The sequence below is a fragment of the Balaenoptera borealis genome (genome assembly GCF_965194805.1).
Source record: "Balaenoptera borealis genome assembly, chromosome: 2".
Classification (NCBI taxonomy): Eukaryota; Metazoa; Chordata; class Mammalia; order Artiodactyla; family Balaenopteridae; genus Balaenoptera; species Balaenoptera borealis.
In genome coordinates, this window is record NC_138867.1 from 60,804,918 (window position 1) to 60,831,354 (window position 26,437).

A 26,437-nucleotide genomic window follows, 5' to 3' on the forward strand; every position below is an offset into this window, starting at 1 on the left:
AAGGGAAAAATGTACAACCAAAAATACTCTACCCAGCCAGGCTCTTATTCAAATTTGATGATGATATCAAAAGTTGTACAGACAAGCAAGAGCTAAGAGTTCAGCACCACCAAACCAGCTTTATGCGAAATGTTAAAGGGACTCCTCTAAGCAAAAAGGAAAAGGCCACAACTGGAAACATGAATATCACAAAAGAAAAAGTTCATCGGTAAAGGCAAATATACAGTAAAGGTAGTAAGTCAACTGGGTACAAAACTATTAGGAAGGTTAAAAGACAAAAGTAGTAAAATCATCTATATCCACAATAAGCAGTTAAGGAATATACAAAACAAATACATGAAAAATATGATGTTGAAAACATTAATTGTGAGGTGAGGAGAGTAAAAATGCAGGGTTGTTAAAATGCATCTGAAATTAAGAGATCAGCAAGTTAAAATAATCATATATATATATATATATATATATATATATATATATATATACACACATATATATAAATAAAACTCATGGTAACCATAAATCAAAAATCTATAATAGAGCCACATGCAAAAAAACAGAATAGAAACCAAACATAACGTTAAAGATAATCATAAAATCACAAGAGAACAAAAGAAGAAAGGAATAAAAAAGAATTACAAAAACAACTCCCAAACCATGAATACAATGGCAATAAGTACATACATATCAACAATTACTTTAAATGTAAATGGACTAAATGCTCCAATCAAAAGACACAGAGTGGCTGAATGGATACAAGAACAAGACCCATATATATGCTGCCTACAAGAGACTCACTTGAGATCTAAAGACACACACAGACTGAAAGTGAGGGGATGGAAAAAGGTATTCCATGAAAATGGAAACAAAAAGCAAACTGGGGTAACAATATCTGTATCAGGCAAAATAGACTTTAAAACAAAAACTGTTATAAGAGACAAAGAAGGACATCACATAATGATCAAGGAATCAAACCAAGAAGAAGGTATAATGATTTTAAATATATTTGCACCCAATATAGGGCCACCTAAATACATAAAGCAAATATTAACAGACATAAAGGGAGAAATTGACAGTAACACAGTAGGGGATTTTAACACCCCACTTTCATCAATGGACAGATCATCCAGACAGAAAATCAATACGGAAAAACTGGCCTTAAATGACACATTATACCAGATGAACTTAATTGATATATATAAAACATTCCATCCAAAAGCAGCAGAATACACATTCTTTTCAAGTGCATAAGGAATAGTCTCCAGGATAGGTCACATGCTAGGCCACAAAACAAGAACTGGTAGATATAAGAAAACTGAAATCATGTTGAGCATCTTTTCTGACCACAATACTATGAGACTAGAAATCAACTACAAGAACAAAACTGCAAAAAACACAAACACGTGCAAGCTAAACAATATACTACTAAACAACCAACGGATCACTGAAGAAATCAAAGGAAAAAACAACAAATACCTAGAGACAAATGAAAATGAAAACACAATGATCCAAAATCTATGGGATGCAGGAACAGCAGTTCTAAGAGAGTTTATAGCGATACAAGATTTCCTTAGGAGTGAAGTAAAACAAATACCATATGCTAACACATATATATGGATTCTAAAAAAAAAAAAAAAAAAAAAAGGTTCTGAAGAACCTAGGGGCAGGACAGGAATAAAGACGCAGACGTAGAGAATGGACTTGAGGACACGGGGAGGGGGAAGGGTAAGCTGGGATGAAGTGAGAGAGTGGCATGGACATATATACACTACCAAATGTAAAATAGATAGCTAGTGGGAAGCAGCTGCATAGCACAGGGAGATCAGCTCGGTGCTTTGTGTCCACCTAGAGGGGTGGGATAGGGAGGGTGGGAGGGAGACGCAAGAGGGAGGAGACATGGGGATATATGTTTATGTATAGCTGATGCACTTTGTTATACAGCAGAAACTAACACACCATTGTAAAGCAATTAAACTCCAATAAAGATGTTAAAAAAAAAAAGATTACCTCAGGAAACAAGAAAAATCTCAAATAAACAATCTAAACTTACACCTAAAGGAACTAGAGAAAAAGAACAAAAAACCTGAAAGTTAGCAGAAGGAAAGAAATCATAAAGATCACAGCAGAAATAAATTAAATAGAGGCTAAAAAAAAAATAGAAAAGATCAATGAAACTAAGAGCTGGTTCTTTGAAAAGATAAACAAAATTGACAACACTTTGGCCAGACTCACCAACAAAAAAAGAGAGAGGGCCCAAATCAATAAAATCAGAAATGAAAAAGAAGTTACAATGGACACCGCAGAAATACAAAGGATCATAAAAGATTACTACAAACAACTATATGCCAATAAAAAGGACAACCTACAAGGAATGGACAAATTCCTAGAAATGTACAGTCTCCAAAGACTGAATCAGGAAGAAATAGAAAATAGGAACAGATAAATTACCAGTAATGAAATTGAATCAGTAATGAAAAACCCCAAATGAACCGAAGTCCAGATGGCTTCACAGGTGAATTCTACCAAATATTTAGGGAAGAATTAACACCTACCCTGCTCAAACTATTCCAAAAATTGCAGAGGAAGAAACACTTCCAAACTCATTCTACAAGGCCAGCATCTCCTTGACACCAAAAAATGATATCACACAAAAGAAGAAAATTACAGGCCAATATCACTGATGAACATAGATGCAAAAATCTTCAACAAAATATTAGCAAACAGAATCCAACAATATATTAAAAACATCATACACCATGATTAAGTGGGCTTTATCCCAGGGATGCAAGGATGACTCAATATCCACAAATCATTCAATGTGATACATCACATTAACAAACTGAAGAATAAAAATCATATGATCATCTCCACAGATGCAGAAAAAGCTTTGGATAAAATTCAACATTCATTTTGAAAAAAACTCTCCACAAAGCAGGTATAGAGGGAACACACTTCCACGTTACAAAGCCCACATATGATAAGCTCACAGCCAAAATCATGTTCAATGTGAAAAGCTGGAAGCATTTCCTCTAATATCAGGAACAAGACAAGGATGCCCACTCTTGCCACTTTTATTCAACACAGTATTAGGCCTAGCCACACCAATGAGACAAAAAAAAGAAATAAAAGGAATCCAAATTGGAAAGGAAGAAGTAAAACTGTCACTCTTTGCAGATGACATGGTGCTGTACATAGAAAAATCCTAAAGACACCACCAAAAAACTACTAGAGCACATTAATAAATTCAGCTAAGTTGCAGAATTTAAGACTAACATACAGAAATCTGTTGTATTTCTATACACTAACAACAAATTATCAGAAAACGAAATTAAGGAACCTTCTCATTTTCAACTGTATCAGAAAGACTAAAATACCTGGGGATAAACCTACTTAAGGAGGTAAAAGAGCTGTACTCAGAAAATTATAAGACAGTGATGAAAAAAAAAAAACCTGAAGATGACACACACAGATGGAGAGACAAGATATACTGTGTTCATGGATTAGAAGAATTAATATTGTTAAAGTGACCGTACTACCCAAGGCAATCTACAGATTCAATGCAGTTCCTATCATAATACCAATGGCATTTTTCACAGAACTAGAACAAATAATTTTAAAACTTGTACTGTAGCACAAAAGACCTCGAATAGCCAAAACAATCTCGAGAAAGAAGACCAGAGCTGGAGGAATCACACTCCCTGATTTCAGACTATACTACAAAGCTACAGTAATCAAAACAGTCTCATACTGGCACGAAAACAGACACACAGATCAATGGAACAGGATAGAGAGCCCAGAAATAAATCCACACATTTATGTCAATTAATCTATGACAAAGGAGGCAAGAATAAACAATGGAGAAAAGACAGTTTCTTCAATAAGTGGTGCTGGGAAAACTGAAGAGCTACATGTAAAAGAATGAAACTAGAACATTTCTCACATCTATACAAACATAAACTCAAAATGGACTAAAGAACTAAATAAGAACTAAATAAAACTCCTAGAAGAAAACATAGACAGAATACTCTGACATAAATCATAGCAACATTGTTTTGGATCTGTCTCCTATGGCAAAGGAAACAAAATCAAAAATAAACAAATGGGACCCAGTTAAACTTAAACACTTTTGCACAGCAAAGGAAACCATTGACAAAACGAAAAGAAAATCTGAATGGGAGGAAATATTTGCAAATGACATGACCAATAAGGGGTTAATATCCAAAATATATAAACAGCTCATACAATTCAAAACCAAAAAAAGAAACATGCCAGTCAAAAAATGGGCAGAAGACCTGAATAGACATTTTTCCAAAGACATACAGATGGCCAACAGGCACATGAAAAGATACTCAACATTGCTAACCATCAAAAAAATGTAAATCAAAGCCACAATGAGATATTACCCTACTCCTATCAGAATGATTATCATCAAAGAAAACACCAGGGCTTCCCTGGTGGTGCAGCAGTTGAGAATCTGCCTGCCAATGCAGGGGACATGGGTTCAAGCCCTGGTCTGGGAAGATCCCACATGCCATGGAGCAACTAGGCCCGTGAGCCACAACTACTGAGCCTGCGCATCTGGAGCCTGTGCTCCACAACAAGAGAGGCCGTGATAGTGAGAGGCCCACACACCACGATAAAGAGTGGCCCCCGCTTGCCGCAACTAGAGAAAGCCCTTGCACAGAAACGAAGACCCAACACAGCCAAAAATAAATAAAAATAAACAAGAACCTAATGTTCATTTAAAAAAAAACAACAACAAAACACCAATAACAAATGTTGGTGAGGATATGTAAAAAAGGGAGCCCTTGTACACTGTTGGGCATGTAAATTGGTGCAGCAACTGTAGAAAACATTATGGAGGTTTTTCAAAAAACTAAAAACAGAACTATCATATGATCCAGCAATTCCACTGCTGGGTATATATCTGAATAAAACAAAGACACTAATTTAAAAAGATACATGCACCCCAGTGTTCACAGCAACATTATTTACAATAGCCAAGATATATAAGCAACCTAAGTGTCCATCAACAGATGAATGGATAAAGATGTGGTGTGTGTGTGTGTGTATATATATATATATGCAATGAATACTACTTGGGCATAAAAAGAATGAAATTTTGCCTTGTGCAAAAACATGGATGGACCTGAAGGGTATTATGCTTAGTGAAATAAGTCAGAGAAAGATACTCTATGTTATCACTTACCTGTGGAATCTAAAAAATAAAAGAAACAAGCAAATTCAGCAAAACAGAAACAGATTCATGGATATAGACAATAAACTAGTGGTTACCAGTAGGGAGAGGGAAGGGGGGAAGGGCAAGATAGGGGTAGGGGATTAAAAGGTACAAACTATGTATAAAATAAATAAGCTACAAGGATATATTGTACAGCACAGGGAATACAGCCAATATTTTACAATAACTAAGTAGAATATAATCTATCAACTTTGAGTTTTTTGTTTGTTCTTTAGTTTTATTTTTAATTAAAAAAATTTTTGAGGTATAGTTGTACAATATTACAACTTTGAATCACTATGTTGTACACCTGAAACTAATATAATAAATCAACTATACCTCAATAAAAAAGTATGCTTCATTTTTTTAAACAAATTAATCACATCAAAAATATTTGTTGATACAAGTGCCAAAAGACTCACAGAGCATAGGATATAATGGGACCAGAGTAAATACGAATCATGTCAAATGGTTTCAAGTCAGATATTAAAATAGAGTAAGATCATCTGACCTTCCTATTTATATCTTGTATTGTCACATTTGTCTTTGAAATGACATTTGATCAATCATTCTGAGTTTTTTCCCTCTGGAATTCCTTATACAAGTTTCTTTTGTGCTTGAGAAAAATGTTAGAAGATCAATTTAAAAATGTAGGTTTAAGATAAAAACAAGACATGGGAGAAAAAAGGAACAGTATTAATAGACAAGGAAAGAAAAGAAGGGACAGGGAAATGGGAAAATTTGGCATTCTCTACAAAGTTAGATAATGATAGTAAGGCCTCCAAGGAAAAGGTCTAAATAAAGCTTCTTTCCCTTCCCATTCTGTATACTCCTTCTGAATGCTCCCAAACGTATGTTAAAAACTGTTTCAAAGGAGAAGGTTATTTTAGCAATTGGTGTGAACCAAGATAAATCTTACTATTCAACTAAATAATAATATATTACAAAAAAGTTTTCAAAGTGAGCAGCTATATATCAGCCAGGATCCAAATGGGGGATGGTAGATGAAATGTGTGTATCAGTGAGTTCAAATTATAAAGACAACTACAATTTAAAATCGAAACCTGTGTTATCTTTTAGATTCACATCTGCTCCAGATTCTATTCGAGCTTTCACCAGAGACAAGTCTCCTCTTCTGGCAGCCAAATGAAGCCGGCTTTCTCCTCTGGCATTCCTCTTATTGATCCCAGCTGTTTTCATTTCTGTAAATTTGCCAAGCAAAACTGAGTATTCTTTTCTGCCAAGTGCTGATTATTATGAAGGATCTTAGAAAATACACAGCAACTTCCTCAAAACATCCAAAGTAGGATGCACTACACAGAAACATACCTCAATTAATATCATTGCTGTTACTATTTTAAAATATAACTTGTAAAGAATTGATAGAGCATCTGATCACATTACTTCAAATTCATTCTAGCAGTTGTTCACTCTATCATATGCTTGATTAAAACAAATAATACTTGCTTCATTTCTACACTCACTTCACTCTCAGTAGTCCTCTAACAATGGATAAAAATTTTCTTAAACCAAATTGTGATTTTATAAAAATCCTCTTTCTATAACTATTCTTATATCTCAGTGGGTGTGTTTCTGATCACAAAAGATGCCAAGAACCAAACTATGGCCTATTGGGTATTTCATTTTCTTTCGTAGAAAATGAAGTACAATATCATTATCTGAAGATTTTAAAATCTTTTCCTTGCATCACAAGTTAGACTTGAGTTGGAACTAAAAACAGTGAATAGTTTTTTTCCCCAACTATGCTAAAATGATGTACTAAAAGATTTTTTGTAACATCATATAAAGAAAATAGAAGACACTATCTCTTCTTCAAGTGGCGTACAGTATAGTGGAATGACAGACATGTAAAAAATTACATTAAAATATGATTCAGTGCTGCTAGAGAAATGTATTAGTTTCCTGTGGTAGCTGTAACAAATGACCACAAACTGGGTGGTTGTGTTGTGCTTAACACAACACAAATATATTATCTCACAGCTCTGGAGACCAGAAGTCCAAAACCAAGGTGTCAGCAGGGCTGCACTCTCTCTGGAAGTTCTAAGGAAGAATCCTTCCTTGCTTCCTCCAACTTCTGATGGATACCAGCACTCCTTAGCTTCCTTGGCTTTTGGCCACATTGTTCCTTTGCCTGGCTCTGCACATTATCTTCTCCTTTCCTGTGTGTCTCAAAGCTCTCTCCATTTTTCTTTTATAAGGATACTTGTTGTAAGATTTGGGTCCCATTTGGAAAATCCAGGACAACCTCCTCATCTCAAGATCCTTAACTACATCTGCAAAGATTCTTTTTCTAAACAAGGTAATGTTCACTCTTTAAATGAGATAGTATCACAGATTCCAGGGATTAGGACATGGACATATGTTTTGGGGGGGCCACTGTTCAACCCACTACAGGAGGTATGTATAAGAAGGGCTTTAGTTTACATGACAGGCGGACAATGGGGGAAGGTTCAAAGAGTATGCCTAATATTCCTACCTCTCACTATATCAACTTTTTCTTACTAAATCAACTTTTTGGTGCTTAACATTTAACCTGAAGTAGTCCAGCCTATTGTTCACACAGAACTAGCTCCAAGAACTATCAAAGAATTGTCAGCTATCCATGCTGCCAAACACACACAGTTCATACATCTGACACAAAGAAACTAGTGGCTATGCTTCTTTAATTTCCCATGTGTTAAAAGGGCTCAGTGGAAGTATCTAAGGGATCTGACACAATTCAGATGTGCTGTCCCCACTCAACATTCTTGCTGTCTCTACTGTTTATCTTATCTCCTCTAACATAACAAATTAGAAGTCATAGGCAAAAGTATGACAATATATTGGAAGACTAAGAGATTCTCAAGTGGTGGATTACAGTAAAACCATCTGACAAATATAGCTGAAATAACCTTATAAATTAGTGAATGACTAAAGAAAACAGTAAATATGAAAGTATATAATTCTTTGAAGGGGAGTGGATTGCTAGGCTTGATCATCCAAACCTTTCCCTATATAAAAACAGGAATACAAACCTTGGCTGCAGGTAGCTTTCAAGAAATTTTGCCTTTTTCTGAAATTCTGAACTTTTTTGTGTTCCTGGATGTTAGTAGGCATGTGAATTTCTGAATCTGTTTTTTCTTTCTTCTCCTCACAATTTCTTATAGTGTTTTCATCTCCATTGACATTATTAGTTAATTCCTCACCTGAAAAACAAACATTTTGCAATATCAGTGTTGTAGTTCTCCTTACCGGTTACATGACTAAAAAAGAGTCTAGTCATGTTAATTGTTTCAAGTTTCTGTTCCTAGCTGGACTGCTTATTTTAAAGGAGTGGAAGCCTTTAAAAATGTTTTCATACAACAAACATAAATTAGTTTTCTGGATGTAATTTCAACTGTGAGTCACTGAAATCAATGGAGCTAACAATTTCCTGCTATGAAAATGTTGTTCGGTTTCTTGATACTAGGTAGGTGCTATTTTAAAAATATTTTCATACAACAAACATAAATTAGTTTTCTGGATGTAATTTCAACTGTGAATCACTGAAATCAATGGAGCTAACAATTTCCTGCTATGAAAATGTTGTTTGGTTTCTTGATACTAAGTAGGTGCTATATTAAAAAAACTCATAGAAACATAAAAACTCATAGAAATACTGTTTATTATCTCCTGTCAATATCAATTTAGCACCTTCTTTCAAAGTAAATACCATTACTTAACTAATTAACAGTATCTCCAAATTATGGTCCACATGTCCTCATTCTTATCAGTTTGGGCATAGGTTGAGTGAAATTCAGTTAGAAATTTCTGTGAAATAAGTAAATCTATAGGAAATGTGTACAAATTGAGCAATACTACTAATACCTGGTTTGTGAGAAATTTCCTTCTCTTCTCTTTGACTAAGTTGTGAGACGGTCAATTCTTTATTGATATTGTCAGTGGACTGAAAGCTTATACTATGTATAGTTTTGATCTCTTGTCTCCTTTTTTCAACTTTAGTTGTTTCTATTACTTGAGAATGAACAACTCTGGATAAAGGCCTATTTGAAGAACTTGGTTTTTGGCCTTTGTCAGTGTAATTCCTTTTAGTGTCTCCTTCCTTATTCACCTTTTCCACAGTATGTGTATCCGTTTGATTCATTAAAGGAGTTGGTATTCTGGGGCTACAACCCTGAGGCCTCTCGAATAGCTCCACGTGACTAGTCAACTGTGAAACTGCATGTGGTGAGAGTGTCCTTGTACAAGCCAGGGAAGGACGCTCAGGACTGCCATGTGAATGATCAAGAGAAGTTCCACATGTACACTGTTCATAATTTGAAACATGTTCAGAAACTATTATATTATCTGAATTAGAAAAATTAACAGCTTCCTGTTGTGGAAATATGGTTAGGCTGCCTGCTTTTATTAACTCATTTTCCTGTGAAAAATGGTCTTGAGAAAGTAAAAATTGTTGAAAATCCATTTCTTCTCTATTTGTTTTATTCTCTTTATAATTATCGTGGTTTTTGCAACCTGAAGAACTTATCACCTTTTTAAATGTTACAGTCTCCTCAGGAGCACAGGAATCACCATCATCACCATTATTAAAATTTTCCTTTATAAAGGATGGGGAAAATTTTTCCCACTTATTAGGGCTCTCATCTTTTTGACCTGAGTTACTGTTTTCATTAGATTTATAAGGGCTAATGTGCTGCTGTTCTTGGTGAGTATGAGGCAGCTGATCTGTAGTAACAAGTGGTAACTCGGTTTTTTTATGTAAAGAAAGTCCTGAGAAAGAAACAGCTTCAGCTTGGTCAGTGGATTCTAATTCCAAAAATTTTATTTCTTGACTACCTGATAAATCCAGGCTTTGGGTATGTGTCTCTTTGGGAAATGAACAAGTCTCAACATCGTTACCTAAACCATTTTTCAGGCCTGACAGAGCTGGGCTAAAAGATTTACATGACTTTTCTGGAAGGTCATCAAGGTTTTGGAGAGTATGTTGCTGACAAGTAACCAATCTGTTTGTTTTTCTGGAAGAAGAGAGAGCTATTGTCTTTCTTGGATTGCTTTCTTGGATTGCATCATCCACTTGAGTCCTTTTATGTCTTGTATTTCTTCTTCCTTTATCTTTAGACACATTTGTGCTGGGATCCTCAACACCATGGAGATTGTCCTTTCTGAGTCCTGTCGAGTATATTTGGCTAAGAGTTGATCGTTTATGCTTGGATTTACCAAATTTCGTGTTTTGGGAATCTTTTTGGTAATGTTCATATACATCTTCTTTATTTATAAATAAACCCTCTTTGCTTCCTTTATTGACTTTTACATGTTCTGGCTTCTGTCCCTTGGAATTTTCATCACAAACAAACCCACTGTGATTTTTAGAACTGAATTTTGGTTTCTATAGAAACAAAATACATAGTTAGCTTTAATTTTCAACTATAGTTCTACACTTAATTCATTCTGGATTAGAGATAAAGCAAACTAATATTCCATTCAATGTTATAATTTGATCTAACCACAGGGCCTGCTGGGATATATACAACCTGATTTGTATTTCAGAAAAGTAGACTAACAGGAGAAAGGCAAAAGTAATAGACTCAGTATGTGTACTAATCTTTATTTTCTCCTGTACATTTTAATTTCTTTTTGCCAGTATTTTAGCACTATCTATCTTACTAAACATAATGAAAAATTTTAATCTACCTAATTTTTATAGGCTTTTAAAACAATCAGATAATTCCTTTACAAGGAATCTTTACACGAATACTGTAGAAGCACTCTCCTCTCCCATTTGTTATATAGACAGACCTAGAATTAAGAGAGTTTCTTCCTCTGGTATCTGTGAGAGACCACAGGTAGGGCAGTGGAAGAAGGGATTTAAAAACAAAAAGATAGATATACAACCAAGTTGGCCTGTATGGAAAGATTACTGTGGGCTGCCAAGATTAAAACAGGGACAGTGCTTCCTCTCACACTTCACAACACAAGCAACAGATGAAAAGTAACTGCCCACCATGTGAAGTTTGAAGGGATGGATCGACACCTTTGACTCTTACACTGTGCTCAGGCCAGAGGAAATTCAACATTGTTGATAACCCTCATGGCTCCATAAAGAGGAGAAAGGAAATGGAAATGGCTACCAATACATTAGTGTGCCCACATATGCTTTATTTACTCAATTGCTTCCCAAACTAACAGGCCAGAACCTTCTGATTCTTATGTAATTATTCCAAAGTGTCTTAAAAGCAAAGGTGAAGTCACTGTTCCTGGTGAATGCTTCAGTAGTCTTTCTTTCCCCTCTGATGATCTATAAAATAACCAGCAGGTGTGCTCTATAGAAATGTTTATTGCTGAACAGAGATATACCTTGTGGTGGTGTGCATCCTCTGAGTCTGAAGGGTCAGTGCTATTTGTCTGCGCTGTAAGCAAAAAGAGAAAAATCAAAGAAAAGAGCCGCCAGTAGTCAGACTCTAGACTTCTAAAACCACAACTCCTTTGCCATGAGAAAACCAAGTGGAAAAAGTGAAATTATGCAAACACTTTCTATTAAAATTGGCACATATAACATTCCATAATTTATAATTTCCATATTTATTAGAAACCAAACACTATCTTGAGAGAGCTGAAAACACGTCTCTAGGAAAAGCAAAACAGACCCAACAAAATTATGCTAAAGATGGGCACTGAACTCAGTATTTTTATATTCCCCACAGTTATACTCAGATATGCAACTGTGTGCAAGCTTTTATAAGGCAAAAAATTCTTTCATAATTAATTGTATTATCATCATTTCCTAATATGTCTGCTTAATAAAGTTGCAGGATACATGAGTAATATACAGAAATCTGTTGCTTTTCTATATACTAATAGTGAACTATCAGAAAGAGAAAGCAAGAAAAAAATCCCATTTACATTTACAATCTCATCAAAAAGAATAAAATACCTAGGAATAAACTTAACCAAAGAGGTGAAAGACCTATACTCTGAAAACTATAAAACACTGATGAAGGAAACTGAAGATGATACAAAGCAATGGGAAGATATACTGTGTTCTTGGACTAGAAGAATACTGTTAAAATTTCCATACTACCCAAAGCAATCTACAGATTTAATGCAATCCCTATCAAAATAGCCACAACATTTTTCACAGAACTAGAACAAATAATCCTAAAATATATATGGAACCACAAAAGACCCTGAACTGCCAAAGCAATTTAGAGAAAGTTGAACGGAGCTGGAGGTATCGTGCTCCCTACTTCAGACTATACAATACTACAGTAGTCAAAATAGCACAGTAATGGCACAAAAACAGACACATAGATCAATGGAACAGAATAGAGAGTCCAGAAATAAACCAACCCACCTATCTTCAATTAGTCTATGACAAAGGAGGCAAAAACATACAATGGAGAAAAGAAAGTCTCTTCAACAAATGGTGCCTTCAATAAGTGGTATAACTGGACAGCTACATGTAAAAGAATGAAGTTAGAACATTTTCTCACACCACATACAAAAATAAACTCAAATGGATTAAAGATATAAATGTAAGACCAGAAACCATAAAACTCCTAGAAGAGAACATAGGCAGAACACTCTGACATAAATCATACTAATATTGTTTTGGATTTGTTTCCTAAGGCAAGGAAAACAAAAAATAAACAAATGGGACCTCATAAAACTGAAAAGCTTTTACACAGAATAGGAAACCACTGACAAAACAAAAAGATGACCTACTGAATGGGAGAAAATATTTGTAAAAGATACGACCAATAAGGGGTTAATATCCAAAATATATAAACAGCTCATACAACCCAATATAAAAAAAAAATCCAATCAAAAAAATGGACAGAAGACCTGAAAGATATTTTTCCAAACAAGATAACACAGATGGCTGACAGGCACATGAAAAGATGCTCAACGTTGATAATCATCAGAGAAATGCAAATTAAAACAACAATGAGATATTACCTCACACCTGTCAAAATGGCTATCATCAAAAAGTCTACAGATAACAAAGATTGTTAAGGATTTGTAGAAAAAGGAGCCCTTGTATACAGTTGGTGGAAATGCAAACTGGTAAAGCCACTATGGAAAACAGTATGGAGGTTTCTCAAAAAACTAAAAGTAGAACTACCATATGATCCAGCAATTCCACTGCTGGGTATATATCCAAAGAAAATGAAAACACTAATTCAAAAAGATACACACACCCCAATGTTCATAGCAGCACTACTATTTACAATAGCCAAGACATGGAAGCAACCTAACTGTCCATAGCAGATGAATGGATAAAGAAGATACAGTATTATATATATACAATGGAATATTACTCAACCATAAAAAAGAATGAAATGCTGCCATTTGCAACAACATGGATACCTAGAGGGTATTATTCTTGGTGAGATAAGTCAGAGAAAGACAAATACTCTGGTATCACATATATAGAATCTAAAAAAATAAGACAAACCAATGTATATAACAAACCAACGTATAAACAGAAACAGACTCACAGATACAGAGAACAAAGTAATGGTTACCAGTGGAGAGAGGGAAGGGGGAGGGGCAAAATAGCATTTTGGAATTAAGAGATACAAACTACTATGTATAAAATAAATAAGCAACAAGGATATATAGTACAACACAGGGAATATAACCACTATTTTGTAATAACTTTGGAGTATAATCTATAAAAATACTGAATCACTACATTGTACCCCTGAAACTAATACAATACTATAAATCAATTATACAATACAAAAATAAACAGTTCTTATATAATCTTCTTGAAACTGCAGGTCAAGTTCTTTTGTAGTTCAACTTAGTGCAATGATGAATGACAAGGCAAAAGTACAGCCATAAGAAAATATTCTTAAGGAATGAAAGTAAACAATCCTGGCCATATTCATTGAAAATGATACAGCTAAATGTAAGTTACATCACCTCATGTTATTCAGACAACGGATTATGGGGAAAAGACCCAGAACTTTACAAAAGTTTTCTTAACTGTTTCCAATACATATCCTGGGGGAAAGTACATTTAATACTATCTTTCTTTGTTCTTTTAGAGTTCTTCCATTTGGTGCATTTGCAAACAAGTCAGTGTGCTCAACTAAAGGAATGGAGCAAGGACACCACAGGATGGATTTTCTCAAAATTTATGAGGAAAATCAATTTAATTTCTATAATTCCAAGTTGATTTCTATAACTCTCTACTGACATGATGAACAGATATAACAGGGCAGTTTAATTTTACCTGATGTAAGATGTTTTTGATGTTTAGGAACGTATCTCTCAAGGAGACGCTTCATACATGAGTCTTTGGCTTCATCCAAAGCACACTTTCCACTGTCATTTCTAAATAAAGGATCTGCTCCATTCAAAAGAAGTAACTGTGCCACCTAGAGGAAGATTGTGTGAGGGAGCCCAGACAAAAGGTATATTATTATAAATGTGTGCTAGCATACAACTGTAAGCCAACATCAAATATTTCTTTCAACAATACAGAGTTTGGGTTTCCTGTAAGATTACTGCCCAAACTAAAAATTAATGTAATTGCTACTGAATCATAATTTATTGATATACATATGCCTTCTCTTACAAAAAAAAAAGGAGAGAGGAAGTAAGGAAGAGGGAGGAAAGGAGGAACGGAGTGAGGGGCAGAAATGTTTGTGGTTCAGTTGCCGATGAAATGGAGCTAGCAGATATACGAGGAATTAGGATTACATTCTGTTGTAGTAAATGCAATTTTAACAGGTTCCAGGAAATAGCTGTATCTTCCGTATAGACCTGTGCTGCCGCTGCTCCCCCTCGGTATCAGAGAGAAATGGGTAAACCCTTAATCTGTTACTGCTCCTCAAGTAACCTCCTCTACGAAGCTCTCCCTGACCTCCTCACCCACTGATCCCCTAGAGAAAAGTGACCTCTTCCTTCTTTTATGTACATATTTTATGTCCAATATGCTCTATATTATACTTCTTATATATTTCTCTCTCCTGTACTCCAAGATTTTTGAGGGTAGGACTCTGTTTTCTTTTAAAATTAATTTATTATTTTTGAATAGGAAATTAATAAATATGGTTCAAAATACAGAAGGTTCAGAGAAGTAGACAATGAAAAATAAGTTTCCCTCCTCAACCCTTGTCCTCTAGTCATCTAATTATTTTTTCTAAGTCAGCTCTGGTTACAGTTTCTTCTGAATTTTTCCAGAGTTAGTCTAGTCCAACAGGTATATATGTACGTATCATAACTGTGTACATACATTTTTTCTTACACAAGTGGTCATATACTATATACATTCCTCTATATCTTAGCTTCTTTCCTGCCCACCCCACCCTGCAACAGACTTTGAAGATTGTTCCAAATCAGTATGGATTGAACTCCATCATTCTTTTTAGCAGCTGAGTAATAGTTTACTTTTGAATGTACTATATGAATGTACTATAATTTACTTAACCAGTACCCTACTGATGCATGTTTAAGTTGCTTCCAAGTTTTTGCAACAGATATATGTCTTAATCATCTTCATATTCCCAGTGTCTATTTCAGTATCTCGCATAGAGTATATATTTAATAATAAATGTTGTTTAATAAAAGAATGAATGTTGACCAAGGAGGATGTGGGTAACAGGCTTTAAATAACATTATACTAAATGAAGCCTAGATTTCCATGTTAATGTCTGGAATGAGAGAAAGGATCTGAATTTCTGTAAATTTTATGCATCTAAAGATTAAAGATACATACATTTTTCCTTTTATAAGAAAGCATTCTAGGAGAGAAAAATGTCCCACCACACACAGGGAGAATATGAGTCAAATCTTTTAAAAATTATTAAGACTCAGCAACTTAATTCTGCTTTTCAAATGGCTTTAATGTAGGAGTTTAATGCTAGATAGGGGGATTGAAAGTAATAGTAGATATAATTAAATTTACAATTCATATTCCTGGAGCTTCACGTTTTGTTTAGTAATACAAATAGAGAGTGTACCACTTTCTTTCAGGAAAAGTAGTTTCATAAGTGGGTTGCCAAAAGAGCTGTGTTGCTTATCTCTGGAGGTTTTATGTCAAATAATAAGCCATGCGGTATGAAAGTAACTCAGGATCAACAAGCATGAGAAAGAAGATGGGAGGAAGGGAAAAGGCAAGGGCTAGAGCTTCACTTTTCTGGAAATCTGGGTTGGTGATCCCAAGGGAGTGAATACATTACTTTGGCAGTCTCTGTTTTAGACTCTGGATACCCTGCTTCACCAACTATTCACATTTACCAATTCTCTCTATAGCTTGGTATCAGGAATTCTGAAGCCTAACTAATATATCCTCTTTAAAAAACTCTCTTCTTACCAAATGGCAGTAAATCAGTTATTTCCACTGAGTTTTTACCCCTATTTTAAATCTGCATTTAGGTTCTATATTAGTTATCTGTTGCTACCTAACAAGTTACCCCAAAACTTAGTAGCTTAAAACAATAATAAATATTTATAGTCTCATAGTTTCTGTGGGTCAGGAATTTGGGAGTGGCCACAGGTAGATGGTTCTGCCTCAGGGTCTCTCATGAGGCTACAGTCAAGAGGTTGGCTGGAGATACAATCACCTAAAAGCTTGCCTGGGGACTTCCCTGGTGGCACAGTAGTTAAGAATCCGCCTGCCAAGGCAGGGGACACAGTTCGAGCCCTGGTCCGGGAAGATCCCACATGCCGCGGAGCAACTAAGCCCGTGAGCCACAACTACTGAGCCTGCACTCTAGAGCCTGCGAGTCACAACTACTGAGCCCACGTGCCACAACTACTGAAGCCATGCGCCTAGAGCTCGTGCTCCACAACAAGAGAAGCCACCTCAATGAGAAGCCCACACACTGCAATGGAGAGTAGCCCATACTCGCCGCAACTAGGGAAAGCCCACGTGCAGCAAGGAAGACCCAATGCAGCCAAAAATAAATAAATAAAATAAATAAATTTATTTAAAAATATTTAATAATTAAAAAATAAAAATAAATAAATAAATAGAAGTTTGCCTGGGACTGGAGGATCTGTTTCTAAGATGGCTCACTCACATGGCTGTGGGCAGAAGGCCTTTGTCCACTGCCATGTGAACCTTTCCACGGAGCTGCTTGAGTGGCTGCATGAAATGACATCTGGCTTCACCCAGCGTTGCTGAACAAGTGAGTGAGAGAACAAGGAAGAAGCCACAATAGTTTTCAGCCTAGTCTTAGAAGTCATGTACTGTGTCACTCCTGCCACATCGTGTTTGTTAGAAGCAACTCACTGAAACTCCAGCCCACCCTCCTGAGGACAGGAATCAGGATCCACCTTTCAAAGGGAGGACTGTTAAAGAATTTGTGGACATATTTTAAGATTACCACATGTTCTTAACTGGAACAAGCAGAGCAATTTCAGTAAGTGGCTGGCCTCACAATCCCCACTTATTTAGTTCATCAAACAGTAGGCTGCATAAGGAAATACACTGCTACTTAAAGCTTGCCCGTGGCTCTCCACCTTTAATCATATTATTGACTCTAGTGCTTTCCTCCCCCTAGAATCAGCTGACTTCTGTGTGGCTGAACCACGCTGACTCCATTTTGTCAGCTCTATCTTAGGTCTGAAGTCCTACCCCTCCCCTTTCTGCATGATTAAGCTTTAGCCTACTCACAAGGAATGTGCCCAAGCCAGATAAATTCCCTGTCAACTTTTACCCTTGTTTTCATCTGATGTGAAAACTGGAAGAGTGTCTTTTGTTGATACAGATGCTTAATGGTCATGAGACCCCCCAGGGGGAGCAAAAATCTCCAGTTCCAGTCAGTGTGGACATGCTTCTCATTTGGTAGTCAGATTCTGTTGTTAGCTTTGGCCGCTTTAAATCTCCCTGTACTCCTTTCAGTGGTGAGGAGCACAGCTGTGAATGCCTCTGGATTGTTGTCTGCCCAATCCTGCCAGTATGTAAGTTACCCACAATAAACTTCACAATTGCACTTTATGGAATTGCCTGCTTTGTTTTCCAGTCTCAAAGTTCCTTTTCAGTTTGGAGGATATTATTCCACATCTCTGCCTTCCAACAACTTCCTTGCATAAGAAGCCAACACGACAAAGAATAAAATTCTTTCAAGTACTGGAAAAGATAGTATTTTTACCGCACATCCCTAATGGAATATAAACAAAACAAAAAGAACTATAAAAAAAGCACTTCATTAGTAGTTCCATTGTTAATAATAATATTGTTAATATTCGTAATAATAATACACTAATAGTAATACTGTAAGTATGCTGTACGATAAAGAAATAAATTAATGTATTAAGAAACAAATGTTTAGCATAAGAGAAAAAGAGATACAAATATAAAATCAAAGTTATTATGAATCTATAATATTAAGTCTGAAATGGAAATATCAGTAAGAACTCATGATTTGTTTTTCTTTCTATAAGTATACATTTCAATGAAAATGCCTAAAAACAATGACACCCAATAGCAGTGAGCACATGTAGCATCCAGATTGTGGTCTCTGATAGATTTTACATTAAAACACCATTTAGAGAAAATATGGGAAGAAACAAAGATAAAGTCAGTCAAATCCAGAATTTAGGAAATTCTATAAGACAAATGACCCAGGTTCTAGAAGACACAAAAAAACAAAATATAGGAAGAACTGTCATAGATTAAAACATACTTAAGAGGGACTTCCTTGGTAGTCCAGTGGTAAAGAATCCACCTTCCAATGCAGGGGATGCAGGTTTGATCCCTGGTCAGGGAACTAAGATCCCGCGTGCTGCAGGTCAACTAAGCCTGCGTGCCACAACTACTAAGCTCCTGCACCTCAACTAGAGCCCACGTGCTGCAAACTACAGAGCTCACGCACTCTGGAGCCTGGGCACCACAATTAGAGAAGAGAAAACCCGCATGCCACAACTAGAGAGAAGCCCGAGCACTACAACAAAGAGCCCGCGCGCCACAACGAAAAATCCCGCATGCCTCAATGAAGATCCAGTGTGCCGCAACTAATACCCGATGCAGCCAAAAATAAATAAAATAAATAAATAAATAATAAACCTTTAAAAAAACCACACACACTTAAGAGACATAACAAACACATGTGATCTACCACATTAGGCACAACTGATCCATCACACAGTAAAATTTTATTATGAACTCTGAGTATTGATTAGCAGAATGAACTGAAACTGGATTCCTATCTATTTTTCTATTGCTTGGTCCCAGAGGTTTTTAATACTTGCAGAATGTAGTGTTTGCTCTGCAAACAAAAGAATCACAGTACCTTATAATGTCCGTTCATCACAGCATCATGTAGGGGAGTGATCTGGTACATTCCTCTGATATTTACATCTGCTCCACCCTTTAATAGTTCACTTGCTGTCTGATAAAATCCTCCTACACTAGCTTCATGAAGTGCTGTCCAACCTGTTACACAAAAAAGAAATGGTGTTTGTTTATATTTGGCATCTTAATAATGTTTGTGCTTGCCCTTAAAATAAGAACTCTAATTCTAAGTTGTTGCTTTAAAAATATTTTGGTTATATGAGACAAGATAATCTCACCATGAAAGCAACCTGTATTATTTGTGGATTCAATAAATCTGATGGACAAATAAAATTCCTACCCCTAATTCTGTTGGTGTTAATATGGAAAAATATGAAAATAAGTAAAATATTTGAAACTATTTTTGCCCCCCTCAAATAAAAAGGCTGTAAGGGGGGGTCATTATTAGCTCATAGAGAATGCTGGTTGCAGGCTACTTTTCTGCAGAGAAGAGGGGGAAAAGCCTTATTTGTAACTCAAGGTACTTCCATTAAAATAACCCACCCAGCCAGCAAGACTACGCAGAAGTCAGTTCAAAAGTATACAGTCAACTCATGAACAACGTGGGTTTGAACTGTGCTGGTTCACCTTATACACAGATTTTTTTCCAACAGTAAATACTACAGTACTACACAATCTGAGGTTAGCTGAAGGAGTAACCATGGATACGGAGGGCTAACTGTAACTTATTCTCAGATTTTTGACCACACAGAGGGTTGGCACCCTTAACTCTCACGTTGTTCATGGGTCAACTGTATTTCTTTTCTCCCTATTTGCAAAAAGTTAGTTACAGTAAATTCAACAAACATACCACAAACTGCTCCAAGAAAACCAGTCATCCAAATAAATATCTTCTTCCTTTGCTAGCCAGATATAATGGTATAAGTCAAAGACATCTAAACTCCAAAAAATCATACGACTGATGTAAGAAAATGTAAAAAGTTGCAAGTTAAAGTGTGCTTCATTCTTTCCTTCCATAAACCAGAGTTTCTCAATCTTGGCACTAACATTTACAGAATCTTCTCCATAATCCAGTTTCTCAATCTTGGCACTGCCATTTTGGGCTAAATGTTCTGGGCACTGTAGGATGTTTAGCAGTATCCCTGGTCTTAATCCATCAGATGCCAGTAGTACCCTGCTTCCCATTCCAGTTATAAAAACTAAAAATGCTTCCAGAAACTACCAAATGTCCCCTTTGAGGGGACACTCCAGTTAAGAACGTCTATAGAAGGAGTTTCTCCAATAGTATTAATTAGAAAGCCTTGAGGAAGAAATGCAGAGCACCAAAACTGGTAAATATATAGTTAATAGAATTTATTTCCTATAAATTTCCTTAAAATACACAAGGCTACTTACAGCAAAAATTATAACTTTATGTTTTGGAGTTTATCCTGTATATACATGTAATATATGCGACAGACATAACATAAAGGATAAGGGAGGGGCTTTCCTGGTGGCACAGTGGTTAAGAATCTGCCTGCCAATGCAGGGGACACGGGTTCAAGCCCTGAGCCAGGAAGATCCCAAGGAGTAACTAAGCCCGTGTGCCACAACTACTGAGCCTGTGCTCTAGAGCCCACGAGCCACAACTACTGAGCCTGTGTGCCACAAGTGCTGAAGCCCGTGTGCCTAGAGCCCGTGTTCCACAACAAGAGAAGCCACTGCAATGAGAAGCCTGCACACAGCAACGAAGAGTAGCCCCCACTCACTGCAACTGGAGAAAGACCACGCACAGCAACGAAGACCCAACGTAGCCAAAAATAAATAAATAAATTTATAAAAAAAAAAAAAGGAAAAGGGAGATGTGTTCAATGTTCTTACATTTTATATGAAGTATTACAATACTAACTCTAAGAAGACCATAAAACATTAAAAATGTATATTGTAATCCCTAGAGTAATCACTACAAAATAATGCAAAGACAAAGAAAGAAACAAATAGATGAAGACACAAGAAACACGAGTAAAATGGCAGTAAATCCAAATATTCATATTAAATGAAAATCGACTAATTACCCCAATTAGACAGGCAGAGGTTGTCAGAATGAAATTAGAACATTTTCTCACACCGTATACAAAAATAAACTCAAAAAGGATTGAAGACGTAAATGTAAGATGGGAAATCATAAAACTCCCAGAAGAAAACGTAGGCAGAACACACTTTGACATAAATCATAGCAATACTTTTTTGGATCTGTCTCTTAAGCTGAAGGAAACAAAAGCAAAAATAAATGAATGGGGCCTAGTTAAACTGAAAAGCTTTTGCACAGCAAAGGAAACCATCGACAAAACAAAAAGACAATGTACTGGGTGGGAGAAAACATTGCAAATGATATGACCAATAAGAGGTTAATATCCAAAATACATAAACAGCTCATACAACTCAATATCAAAAAAACAAACAGGTCAATCAAAAAATGGGCAGAAGACCTGAACAGACATTTTTCCAAAGAAGACATACAGCTGGCTAACAGGCACATGAAAAGATGCCCAACATGAAAAATTATCAGAGAAATGCAAATCAAAACCACAATGAGATATCACCTCACAACTGTCAAAATGGCTATCATCAAAAAGTCTGCAAATAACAAAGGCTGGTGAGGATGCAGAGAAAAGAGAACCCTTGTACACTGTTGGTGGAAATGTAAATTGGTACAGCCACTATGGAAAACTGTATGGAGGTTCCTCAAAAACCAAAAAACAGAACTACCTTATGATCCAGCAATTCTACTGCTGGGTATGTATCTGAAGTAAATGAAAACACTAATTTGAAGATACATGCACCTCAACGTTCACAGCAGCATTATTTACAAATAGTCAAGATTTGGAAGCAACTTAAGTGCCCAAAAATGATGAACAGAAAAAGAAGATGTGGTATACACACACACACACACACACACACACACACACACACACACACACACACAATGGAATATTACTAAGCCATAAAAAAGAATGAAATCTGTCATTTGCAACAATGTGGATGGACCTAGAGAGAACTATGCTTAGCGAAATACGACAGAGAAAGACAAATACTACATGACATGTGTGAAATCTAAAAAATAAAACAAATGTATATAACAAAACAGAAACAGACGTACACATATAGAGTAAAAACTAATGGCTACCTCTGGAAGTGTGGAGGGGGTAGGGAATTAAGAGACACAATCTACTATGTACAAAATACAGAAGCAATATGGAAATACTGTACAGGACTGGGAAATATAGCCATTATTTTGTATTAACTTTAAATGGAGTATAACATATAAAAATATTGCATCACTATGTTGTATACCTGAAACTAATATAATATTGTAAATCAACTAAACTTCAATTTTTAAAAATAATAAAGAAATAAATGTTTGAGAAAGCCATGTTGGAGTTGAAAGAATAATTTAAAAAATATGTATACTGGCCTCTGCCCCCTGGTTCCTAACACAGAGCTCCTAAAACCCTTGTAAACAGGGGTGGCAGGAGAATCTTAAGTCCTTATAGTCTTTGACCCTAGTTCCTGATACAGAATTTCCAAGACCTTTGTAATTTCCTGAATGATAGAAGAATCTGTCTCAGAGCTCCTAAAATCCCTTGGAATTTCCTGGGAGATAGAAGTGTATTTTGTTCCAATGAGGCAAGTTTTAGTGGGCTCATAGATGAGGCTGGTCACCAGAAAGACCAAGTCATAATAAGAAGCTGGAACTTTCAGGTCTGCCTCTGTACTTCAGAAAGGAGAGAGGGGCTAGAAATGGATTTAATAATCGATCATGCCTACGTGATGAAGTCTCCATAAAAATTCCCAAAGTATGGGGTTTGGAGAGCTTATCCAGGTTGGTGAACACATCTGCACGCTGAGAGGACAGCACACCCCAATTCCATGGAGACAGAATTTCCTGTGTTTCGGACCCTTCCAGACCTCACCTTATGTACCCTCTTCATCTGGCTTTTCATCTGTATCCTTAATCATATGCTTTATTATATAATAAACTGGTAAATATAAGTTAAGTGTTTCCCTGAGTCCATGAGCTGTTCTAGGAAATGATCAAATCCAAGAAATGTGTCATGGTAACCCCCAGTTTGTAGCCAAGGTGAATGAAAGCTGTGGGTAACCTGGTGATCTCCTACTTGTGACTGGCATCTGAAGTGGGGGTCAGCCTCATGGGACTGATTTCTTAATCTGTGGAGTCTACACTAACAATGTTTAGTGTCAGAATTGAATTGAATTGCAGGATACCCAGCTGGTGTGGAAGAATTGTTCAATGTGTGGAAAACCCACGTATCTGGGTGTGAGTAGAGGAGAAACACATGAGTGTTTCCCTTTACAATAAGTATGTAACAAAAACAAATACGGAATATCTAGGTATCTAGGTATACGGATGTTCACTGTTCAATTCTTTCAACTTTTCTGTATGTTTGAAATTTTTCATAATTTCATAAAAATTTTCAAATAAACGTGAACTTTTGGAAGATAACTATTTAAGAACTATCTATTTTTAAAAAAATAATATAAAAACTCTCTTCCCCCAAAGTACTGTCTCCAATAAAAAGCGTGAACTAATTGCTATTTAGGTTCTGGGACCTGTAAACCAGTGGAAATTTGCTTACTGATAATGTACACTGGTTAACTTGATTATTTGCCACAGTCTGGGTTTGGTGGGATGAAAAATGAAGTATCAGAAATCCAAAAGTTGTTAACTTTGGAATGCAGATGATGATTTTCCTTCTAGGAAACTTCCTTTCCTTATTTAGGTTTTGCTTAAACTACAATAAAAATTAGTTTCCTAAAGGGGACAGAAATGGCGCTACAGGAATGAGAAAATAACCGTAACAAAAGATGTTTGTTTTCCCTGAGCTCAGAATGACTAAAAGATAAGGTAAATGTAAAGCAACTGTCTGGCTTCCAAGAAAAAGCCAGTCTTGTACTGAAGTAAATTTACTTCAGAAAATTCCCAAAGAAAACAAAGTACATGTGAGCAATTCATAGTAAATGATGGGGTCTTGGGGAGGGAAGCTGAAAATGAATGCTACTTTAAGTGTGACCTAAGTAAGCAAGGATGACCCAGTGATGAACAGTATCAGTTCCAGGGTTGAAAGAAATTCCCAGCAGCAACAAAGCCAGAGGGACCTTTATTCTGCAGAGAGCTACTCTAGACCACAGAAAGGGCTACATATTCCAGAAAGAAATCAAATGTAACAAAGAATTTCCCTTCTCCTAAGGCTTACTCCTTCTGTGTTGTAAAACCACTCCTCTTAAATAAAGATGGAGTACATTTTATAACAGATCTTTTATTATCTCCCAAAACTGCAGGTTGGGAGATCCTTAAGCAACATCATTTTTTCTTTTTAAAAATGTAACTATCTTGGAGGAAATTTCTTCAAAGGTTTATAAGAGTGTAAATTTCCTATGAAGACAATATAATTTAACTCATTTGTTTAAAAAGATTCAAGATCATAATAATATTAGTTATATGATCTAATGCAGCAATTGTTAACACCCACAGAGATATAAAGTGCACTCTCTTCATTACAGTCCTCAACAATTTTGCCTCTCATTTTTTATCTGTCTCTTGCCTTGCTGTTGGCTTAAACTTCTTGCTATTATCAATATCCTGGCCTAAGCCAACCTTTCTTTTCAGTTCTAATGTGTCATAGGCTTAGGAATCAGATAGGATCTGTGTAAAATAATGCTCAAGTCATTGATCTGAGAGGGTTTTAGCAAAGAAGCTTTATTAGATCTATTTTAGGTATTCAGAATTTATTTTCAGGCTACTTCATGGTTGTCACCCTTGGTTTTGATAGGTAAAGAATTATTGAAATTGGTTTTTTAAATCAAAGATATCACAAAATGTAAATGAGGACTTATAAAATGCAAATGTTACCTATAAAAAGACCATTGGTCTGTTACTATAACATTTTGTTAATTCCTCAAAAGGTACTTAAGCCTTTATTGGATTATCTCACAAAATAAATTTATTTAAACCTTCCTAGTAGATACTGTTTATCTTTTTGTTTTCTTAGTATCTGGCACAGAGGAGGCATACGGTAAAAGCTCACTACACTGAATTATATGGAGGCCATACACCTCTTGTCAGTAGTTCTTGAACATTAATGAGAATAAAAATCATCCAGGGAACTTGATTTCCAGATTTTAACCTGTAGATTTTGATTGTGATTTTGAGTGATTTTGTGTGTGTGTGCTTTGGGAGCGGTGAAGTAAAGGTTGCATTTTGAACAAATATTTTAAGTGACTCTTACGAAAATGGCTTATGGACAACCCTTTGCAAACACTGCCCTCTGCAATTCTGTGGGATGTGGCAGCCAGAAGTAGTAAAGGTCAGATTAAGATGCAAATTGAGAAGGAAAAATAGAAAACAAGAGAGTTCAAAAAGTCCGGAAAATATGGAAGGATAAAGAATTCATGAAGGTCACAGAAGTACCTAGGGAAGTGAGGAGAAGGTCACTGCCTGGCCAAAGACAAGCAGGGAACAGCAACTGGGGATGTTAGTGATGGCACAGAAAAAAAGGTTAATGAAAAGAAACATGCTAAGATTGATGCTTGGGAAATCCATAAAAGTCCAGTTAGTGGCATGCAGAACTACTCCTGAACTGAAGGAGCACATAGAGACTAAGAGAAAGAACCATATATTTCTCAAAATCAAGGGAGCAAGTGCTCTGGCTAGCAAGTAAGGATCCAAGGCTGAGGGCTATAAGACCATAATGGATGAACTGGGTGTGAGACTTAGAATAATAGTCTTTAAAACCCTGATTATAGTATAAACCCAGGTGCTGCTAAAGTAAGTACTGGGGGTGCACTTGTAATCACCTGCTTGTCCATGGATCGTGCTGCTGATCTCTGTGTACCATGAGACTTTGTGCATTGTTTCATACACCGAGAAAGTCTAGAAACAATAGTAAAAG

General features: G+C 36.0%; 1 protein-coding gene across 1 annotated transcript in view; it reads right to left on the bottom strand.

Annotated features, from left to right (window-relative positions):
* ANKRD31 (ankyrin repeat domain 31) overlaps positions 1 to 26,437 on the bottom strand; it is a 139,179-nt gene that overhangs the window by 68,319 nt on the left and 44,423 nt on the right. The window contains exons 11-16 of the mRNA XM_082374969.1: positions 19,486 to 19,628; positions 14,478 to 14,622; positions 11,591 to 11,643; positions 9,104 to 10,622; positions 8,272 to 8,442; positions 6,301 to 6,438 (exon numbers count right to left, since the gene is read on the bottom strand). Coding sequence (XP_082231095.1) covers positions 6,301 to 6,438; positions 8,272 to 8,442; positions 9,104 to 10,622; positions 11,591 to 11,643; positions 14,478 to 14,622; positions 19,486 to 19,628 — 2,169 coding nt within the window. The remainder of the gene's footprint in view (positions 1 to 6,300; positions 6,439 to 8,271; positions 8,443 to 9,103; positions 10,623 to 11,590; positions 11,644 to 14,477; positions 14,623 to 19,485; positions 19,629 to 26,437) is intronic.